Below are 9216 nucleotides of genomic sequence, written 5' to 3'. Positions count from 1 at the left end.
AAACGGTAAAACTCAACTGTTTAACTCTGGGGGAGTTGTAAAATGAGCCTATTTCCAAAAAAAGTGGAGTATCCCTTTAAGCTGGTTTAGGGGCCGATCACACCTAAATGCGTTTTTGGCAGTGAGAGGCGCCTTTTTTCAATTGATTCCCTATGGCAGTGCGCGTTCTGTACGCTGTTTATACACCCCAGGCGCCTCGCGTTTAACCGCCGGTTGCGCCTCACGTTTTTTGGAGTTAAAAAAAATCAACTTAGAGTGGTAAATGCGCTGTCCTCTGTTTTTTTCACTGTCCAATCGAATGAATGGAGAGGCGGGTCTTCCGTTGTAGTTATGAAAGCTACAGTTGCTTTGAACGCCGGAGAGTGCGATGATGGAGGATAAACTTGTGGTGCTCTCGGGGGTTACCAGGAGCTTAACGACTTCACAAATCGTAACTACCACAATGTTAACAGAAAGTAAACAAAGTTAATAAAAGGCTGATTTGACGTTTACTTGACTGACAGGACAGCTGTTTCTGTGTTTGCCTACCAACAAAAAATGCAGTTTACTGCTCGTTCTGTTTGATTGGGTCAGTGCTGTGCGCCTCGCGTTTTCGAACCGGAAAAACATTAGGTGTGATTGGGGCTTTACTCTACTTTGATCGCTATCATAGACATCAGTGTTTATATTTTTTAAATTTAAACTTTTATCCTAGTACTTCTATTAGGGCTGGGCGATAAAACGATAACAATAATTATCGCGATATAATTTTTCTCGATAAAACGATATCAAGAGGTCGATAAATGTTCGATAATGTTTATGCGGCAAAAGCGGAACGAAACTCATTTGAACCGCGCGCCACACGGACCGTTTATCCGCTCGGCTCAAAGTCCAAATGGCAGCGCGAGCTCACTAGAGCAGACGCGTTTACTCCGATCGTCTCGCTCAAGAGATCCAGTGAGAAGCACTTGAATTCAGCGAAGAACACAAATGTCCAGTTTAAATCAGTTTAAAGGCAGATGAAACACCGCTGACAAACAGGAGAAACACTGTACACAACGATACAGTCAGAATCTGAATTGAAACTGAATCCATTTAGCCTACCATGGATTTACTGTAACGTTAGCCTAGTAATATTAACTGCACCATGAAATGTGGGATATACATATTGAATTGTATAATATTATTAATGTAGACAATGTATTAAATGACTAATGGAATATACCGGTAATTACAGTATTTAATAATGTATTTAACTGTTAGGCTACTGTTTTTCATACAAATACCATAGAAACCATAAAGTTACATTTTGCCATGATAGTGAGGTGCTATAGGCTGTACCTGGCTTTATCTGTGGTTATCATGATCTAAATGCACGATACTGGATGACCAATGGTTAATTTTAATAAAACTCAAACAGTCAGAATATTACATTTTACCAAATAAAAATGTGGTCCTTAAATAAAAAAATAAAAAAAAAACAGATGTTACTGTTTTTGTTAATGAACATAAATTTAAGTTAGGATGTCGATTTACTGTCAACTCACTGTCAAATATGCATTTCGAGACAAAACATGTAATTTGAATATTGCAGCCTGCACTGCAAACTGTGCTGAAGAAATATTTTTCTTTTCAGATATTTATTTTGTTAAGGAAAAATGACAAATGTTTGAATGTTCTACCTCAGATTTTTAAAACCACAACGCTCTGGTTTATACAACTTTCACTTAGGAGCAAAAATCTGCCTTTAAACTTGAAAGAAATAAAGATTTGACATTTATCATGATAATTATCGATATCGACTGATATAAAAAAAAATATCGTGATAAATTTTTTTGGCCATATCGCCCAGCCCTAACTTCTATGATAATTTGAACTATTGTATTACAGAAATAATGATACTATTAGGTTGAAAAGACAGTTTGTGAAGCTGTTTCATGACGTCTCTGGGTCAGCACAGCTTTAAAAGTTGCGATATGATTTTGTCAAAGGTTTAATAGACAGACGAAATGGAAACAAATCGCGTGGGTGTTTGAATCGAGATCCAGTTTTTTAAAGATGAATCGTGCAGCTCTATTGTCTTATCTCTCTCAGTATATGAGTAGCGCAAGGGCTTTTCAATGCATTCAATCTCACGTCGCTTTCACGCGTCCTCTTTAAAGGGATATTACGTTACTCAAAGATAACGACACATTTCATTCTCTGTTGGAACGAAAGTGACTTACTTTGGTCAACCTCGTCTATAAGCAAGGACAAAAATAAATTTAATTTGAATTAATATCGATTCTGTAATAATAACAATAAAAAAAAAAATTTTAAAATTGAAAAAAAAAAGAAGAAAAAAACGTGATACCTAGGTGAATCTATTTTTTTCTCCCAGCACTAGTGAAGTCACTCAGAGGCCCATACGGAAGAAAAGGAATAGTTGAATAATGTTGTTATTTTGTTGTTGTTTTTGTGCACAAAAATGATTGTCGTCGCTTGATAAATTCGCCAGAATGAAATTCCCTAGAAGCCTATGGAGGAATGAGCCAGCTTTCAGATTTCATCAAAAATATCTTAATTTGTGTTCTGAAGATGAACGAAAGTCTTACGGGGTTGGAATAACATGAGGGTGAGTAATTACTGACAGAATTTTTGGGTGAACTAACCCTTAAAAACGGTTTTCATTTCATTTAAATGTTTATATGAAAATATTTGTTGTTGTTTTTTTAAGCTATAATGTAGCGTTTAAAATGTATGATAATCATATGAAATTTTCTACTTTTTGATGTGCTGTAAAAGTGTGTGCTTATAATTCACATGGTTGTGTTAATAAAAAAAATTAAGTTGAACGAATGGTGCAGAATTTTTTTTCTAACCTTAAAATGTAATTTTAACATGATAGAAAGTGAACATTTTAATGTTCTTTGATTGTTGGATTGTTAATAACATTTTTGGGGAAAGAACGCTGCAGGAATGTTATGCTTACCTTAAGATAATGTTCCAGCAACGTTTTGTCAATGTTCCAGCAATGTTAAGATAATGTTCCATGAACGTTATGCTAACCTTAAGATAACGTTCCAACAACGTTTTGCTAACATTAAGATACTGTTCCATGAACGTTATGCTAACCTTAAGAATGTTTCAGCAATGTTGTGCTTGCTAACGTTCCAGCAACGTTATGCAAACTTTAAAATAATGTTCCAGCAACGTTATGCTAACCTTAAGATAACGTTCCAACAACGTTTTGCTAACATTAAGATACTGTTCCAGCAACGTTATGCTAACCTTAAGAATGTTTCAGCAATGTTGTGCTAACGTTCCAGCAACGTTATGCAAACTTTAAAATAATGTTCCAGCAATGTTATGCTAACGTTCCAGCAACGTTATGTTAACCTTAAGATAACGTTCCAGCAACATCATGCTAACATTCCAACAACGTTTTGCTAACATTAAGATACTGTTCCAGCAACGTTATGCTAACCTTAAGAATGTTTCAGCAATGTTGTGCTAACGTTCCAGCAACGTTATGCAAACTTTAAAATAATGTTCCAGCAATGTTATGCTAACGTTCCAGCAACGTTATGTTAACCTTAAGATAACGTTCCAGCAACATCATGCTAACATTCCAACAACGTTTTGCTAACATTAAGATACTGTTCCAGCAACGTTATGCTAACCTTAAGAATGTTTCAGCAATGTTGTGCTAACGTTCCAGCAACGTTATGCAAACTTTAAAATAATGTTCCAGCAATGTTATGCTAACGTTCCAGCAACGTTATGTTAACCTTAAGATAACGTTCCAGCAACATCATGCTAACATTCCAACAACGTTTTGCTAACATTAAGATACTGTTCCAGCAATGTTACGCTAACCTTAAGATAACGTTCCCACAACATTATGCTAACGTTCCAGCAATGTTTTGCTAACATTAAGATACCGTTCCAGCAACGTTAAGCAAACTGGACATTTCAACGTTTTTAGAACATTTCAAACCAACGTTCCCACAACGTTCTTAGAACATAATTTTGTTAGCTGGGCACCCAAACCGTCAAACCTACGTCATCAGGAAAGGTCCTCCAATGCAGAGGGGAGGGGAAATTTCAGATTTTGATTAAAGATTACGAAGCCAAAACATTTTTTTTTTGTGGATTGACTTGCATGGATGAATTGTTCACCACAAAACGATCAATTTAGGCAAACAAAGTAGCCTAAGTATGATCAATTTTGAATTCATGGGGACTTTAAGCAACTTAATATATATAGAAGTAATGAATGGAATAGGCCTATGTTGTTTAAATTGTGTTTAAACGTGCATACACGGGTTTCTTGTATACAAACAATACCGGATGCGCGCGCATCCAGGGGGCAAAAAACCGCTGTCTGTTATGCCGAGTTCTGTAAAAGAACATTGTAATTAACGTAGATTTCGCATTGTTTGTCATTTCTTGTTGACTCAATAATAAACTGCAATTTCAGAGTTCGATCTGTTTGTTTGTGTTTATTAATATAACATTATGCAAAATGTCCAACTGTTTACGAATCAAAATCCGGACATACTGTGATGCATGTATGAATTATCATGTTAGACTAGTTAGTTTAACAAAGATGAATAAATACTGTAACAAATGTTTTGTTCATTGTTAGTTCATGTTAGTTAATACATTAACTAATGAACCTTATTGTAAAGTGTTACCAGTGTAGGCTTAATAGCCTAACTTTAATAGCCTATTTGTACCCCTGTTCAGTTATTTTTAGTAACATTTAATACTGGTGCAATTTGTACATTAAATATTAGTTTGACTTATAAAAGTACTTATAAAAGTACTTATAAAAGTAATTTATATTGAATAATTCTCACTATTTTTTGAAAGCTTTGAAATTATGTTAAACGACAAAAACAGATGAGATCGGGGTATTTTACATTAACTACTATGAATGCACCACGAGTTTTACCAGTTTTAAGAAAACGCAACCTTTATTCAAGTTTTTGTTGTTTTTTCGACAGTGCTAGCTAGTTTGTTTCTTTTAGCTATAGCTTTAACGGCAGACTGTTGTACGTCGCGCTGTTGGAATCCTCTACGTTTACACCGTTTAGCTGTCAGCATTTTAACTGTTTAACCGGGACAATTTAATAGTGGTTGGTGTTACCCGAACCTCTGGTCACCCTACTATACTAATACTACACCCTACACCCTAATAGTCTACCCACAGCGACACTTGGAATAGATTGTCAACCTCTGGACAACTTTGCACTTTGATAGAATTAGGCTAGCCAGCCAGCACATGATGGATTTAAACAATGGATTTGTATTCTCATTGGATGTTTAAAAAAAAGAAAAGAAAAGAAAAGGTAAGCTGCGATCTTCTAAGTTATATCTGCTGGGTTGGTTTGTGTTAGTGGAACTATAGTAGGGAAGTATGCGATTCCGAACGCAGCCATTGTGTGTTTGAAGGGGCGTGGCCTAATTCAGTTCGGCGGAAGTTAATAGAATAGTTTAAACTGTTAACTTGTTATCTACACATCTTTACAGCAGATGCGCTCAGATACTTAAGTGTAACTATTTCAGACCACTGAACTGTTGAAGAAAATGTTTTACACATTTGCTTTTTGCTGTCTGTGTTGTTGTTGCTGTCTGGTTGGTGAGTTACAAACATGTTTTATGAATTATAGTTGGATGCTATTTGTGTGGAGCTCTAATGCACTTCAGTTCCATCGTCAATGAGTAAAAACTGTTTACTTATGTTATTTATAACACTAAACCAAAACGTAAAATGTAAACTATGTGAAGGTGTGTGAACTCAGATATCTGTGCCATTTATTTCCCACGATGCTTTTTCTATCTTTCTACTTTCTCAAAGTGTGTAATCATTTCAAAACTACTTCAAACTTCAGTTAAAGCTTCATTAAAACAACTTAAAGTTGAATGTGTGAGTGAGAGGCTGTTTCTGTGTGTTCTTCAGGAGTATTTGCTGACACAGATGCAGTGAAGTCAGTGTCAGTGATGGAGGGAGATTCAGTCTCTCTAAACTCTGATACTGAAATACAGAAAGGTGATAAGATAACGTGGACATTCGGAACTAACGGGAATCTTATAGCTAAAGCTAAAAATGACGGAGTGAAAAATATGATCTCTGATAATCTTGATGAGAGATTCAGAGACAGACTGAAGCTGGACAAGAACACTGGATCTCTGACCATCACGAACATCAGATCTGATCATGCTGGAGTTTATGAAGTTGAGATCAGCCGCAGCAGCTCATCGTCTACATACAGATTCACTGTTACTGTCTATGGTGAGTAGAGAAATACAGCTCACTATATTATATATTACAGAAGCATTTTATTGTTATAATATAATTAAGATGATTCAACTTTAGTGTCATTGTACATCTTGAAATATAAAAATGGGGGACGGGGTCTTGAACCCGACATGATGCAGTTTGTTAAAATGCTTTTAGTGGTGATCAGGATCTGGAAGGGATAGATGAACTCATCTAATTTCAAAGCTAATAACTTAGCCTAGAAATGTTGTCCTAATTACAATAAAACACTTTGATTTGTTGGCTTTTTTGGATGTTAATGATTTTTTACCACTGCTTCTTTTGTCCAATCTTCACCATAAGTGTCTCCAAGCCTCGCAAAACTGACTGATTTTTTTAAAAAAAAATTCAATATCATTCCGGTTCCACACCAAAGCAAAGTTAGTTAGGATGTTGCTTAGCAATACTTTGGTGTATTTAAACTAAACTTGGTATTTATTGTGTTCATACCCGTGTGTATATGAGACTGACTATCAGCACTACAGTCACTTAAAAAATATTTTTTCTTATTAAAGAAGCAAGAGCAGCAGTGCTTTTGTGTAATGACTCTCAACTGCATATGCCAGTTTTGCAATGTAAGTGTGGCTCAGTGGATAGACATTGGCTCTTAATCATTGTGTTGTGGGTTTTAATCTCACAAAGTGTTAAGATCTGCCTCTATTCATTTGATGTTTTGCATTGTGCTTTGTGGAATGTAGGTCATGCATGGCCTCATAATTTATTCTTATTTCTCTGTTCTTTCATGCTTTTCAGCTCGTCTACCCATTCCTGTCATTGGCAGGAACTCTTCAAACTGTTCATCATCGGTGTGCAAATGTGTGCTGCTGTGTTCAGTGTTGAATGTGAGTGATGTGACTCTCTCCTGGTACGCAGGAATGAGTGTAATGTCCAACATCAGTGTGTGTGATCTCAGCATCAGTCTCTCTCTACCTCTGGAGATTGAGTGTCTGGATGATTCCTACAGCTGTGTGGTGGCTTCTTCATTCACCAACTGGACTACACATCTCAACACTGAACTCTGCCAGACATGTCCAGGTACGTCAGCATTGAGTTGCTGTGTTGGTGTTGGGAGTTGATGTGAAATTCTCCACTAAGGCCCAGTGTACATCCAACTCCCTGCAGCACTGACTTTCCTCAGCTGTGTCCATGGCCTCGCATTTCCCACACAAGCACATATGAAACAAAAATCAAATGTGTATCGGGAAAATGTTGACCTCCCCCTCTCTCTCTCCTGCGGTGATGAGAAACCTCTATATCACATAACGTTAGTGTGGATGGATATTAATGAAAGTGACGTACACTTGATCAAAGCTTATTAGTTTCTGTTATTGGTAAATATCAATACTCCTAGATGACCAATACTAGCTTTGCTATTGCCTGATACATGATAATAATCTGTACAATATTGTGATCTGAGCAGTGTTACATATCGTCAGCTAACGTACGTGTGTGTGTGTGTGTGTGTGTGTGTGTATATATATATATATATATATTCTTCTGTGCATTGACTCACAGGGGGGGCTCTAACGTGCAATATGCCCTTTAACATTCAGTGATAAATAAATGCAGTATTTTGTCCCTCTCAGGTGAAATGCTGTTGTTGTCCAAATCTTCTGTTCTGATTCATATTGTTCTTTTATTTCCTCAGACTGTGTTTTCTGTTGTCATGTTTCTGAAGCTGTCATCCGATTGGTCATCTCTGCTCTGGTGGGTGTGGCTGCTGCCTGTATTGTGGTGTACGACATCACATCCAGAAAACAGGAGAGAACATAACAGACATTATCATCATCATCATCATCAGACTCTCACAGATGAATCATATAATTTCACATTGTGAGGAGGAAGAGGACAAGGGGATGGGGCTTTGCCAGAATATTTTTAAAAAAACAACACAAACTGCAATCAGTTGATCTTGAATCTTTTAATGTGAACAATTATCATACAACACACTATAAATGTTTGGTATCATTCGAAATGTCTTAGTATGACTGATACAAAGGTCTTATCTCCACAGAAGTAAACCAAAAGGTAATAAAGTTTTTAAGAGTTTAGAGATATCTTGCATTTAAACGTCTAACTTTACATTTCACAGCTATATTCTCCATCTGTAACTGTAAGAAAGTCATGCAAATATTTCCGTTTAAGTCTCCCCCAAACTTCACAGTGAACGAGCGTGGCTGCTCACAAAACAGAGCTCAATAGAATAGGAGTGCAATAATTCTGACTAAAATATACATTTTGCTAAAATATTTGTTGTTGGACATTAAATGTGCCTTATGTAGAATTTTGAACCTAAAAGTGAGTGTATTTTTATGAAGTAACTGTAGAGCGACTATTGTAATGGGGTAAATCAAATGTAGGCTAATACAAATTACTAAGCTCAGATGAGGTAATGTGTTCGTCTTACCAGGTCAAATTTATTCTGTGCTTTTGTTACTATTTATTTTCATTTTTAGTTCAGTGACTTTAACTTCTGCTTAAAGACTTTTTTTATTATATATTTTTTAAAGATTGTAATGTTAATGTTCTACTAATAACATAAAAAGGTTCTGCTGCCATAAACAAATGTTTCATGTTTTTTTTAAAACAATCTAATCAAATCTTGGGCACAACAATACATTCAAACAATCAGTAAGAAATCAGTAAAAAATGAAAACCTGTAGGTTATATATTTACTATATATTCGCATTCACTGTATTGTATTAATAGAATACTATAGAGCTAGAATTGTGTCTTTATTACATGAGAAAATAAATGATCTGAGAGAAGAAAAAAAAGTTTGAGAAAAAGTTATCACTCTGATAGCAAAAAGAGAAAAAAAAGAATATTTGAGAGAAGTATTCATACCAATAGCAAAAAATTATAATATTTGAGACTAAAAGTTTTGAAAGAAAGTATTTTCTCATATAACATAAATAAATATATAACTT

The 9216-nt window shown here is 35.6% G+C and overlaps 1 protein-coding gene across 1 annotated transcript; it reads left to right on the top strand.

Moving 5' to 3' along the window:
- Positions 1-370: 370 nt before the first annotated feature.
- Positions 371-8105, top strand: LOC130086991 (uncharacterized). The gene is made up of 4 exons (XM_056253193.1): positions 371-455; positions 5903-6259; positions 7040-7321; positions 7935-8105. The coding sequence occupies exons 1-4, from the start codon at positions 371-373 to the stop codon at positions 8057-8059; spliced, it is 849 nt and encodes a 282-aa protein (XP_056109168.1). The 3' UTR covers positions 8060-8105.
- The last annotated feature ends 1111 nt before the right edge of the window (positions 8106-9216 follow it).

The sequence above is a fragment of the Rhinichthys klamathensis genome, unplaced genomic scaffold (genome assembly GCF_029890125.1).
Source record: "Rhinichthys klamathensis goyatoka isolate OS25496 unplaced genomic scaffold, OSU_Roscu_1.1 h1tg000103l_1, whole genome shotgun sequence".
NCBI lineage: Eukaryota > Metazoa > Chordata > Actinopteri > Cypriniformes > Leuciscidae > Rhinichthys > Rhinichthys klamathensis.
This window is presented reverse-complemented; position numbering and strand designations above follow the sequence as displayed.

What these genes read in the sequence shown, in the direction of transcription:
- LOC130086991 (XM_056253193.1), top strand. Translation starts at nt 371, where the DNA reads ATGGAGGATAAACTTGTGGTGCTCTCGGGGGTTACCAGGAGCTTAACG. An exon ending in TACCACAATGTTAACAGAAA is followed by an intron (nt 456 to 5,902) that starts GTAAACAAAGTT and finishes TGTGTGAGTGAG; the next exon opens with AGGCTGTTTCTGTGTGTTCT. An exon ending in ATTCACTGTTACTGTCTATG is followed by an intron (nt 6,260 to 7,039) that starts GTGAGTAGAGAA and finishes CATGCTTTTCAG; the next exon opens with CTCGTCTACCCATTCCTGTC.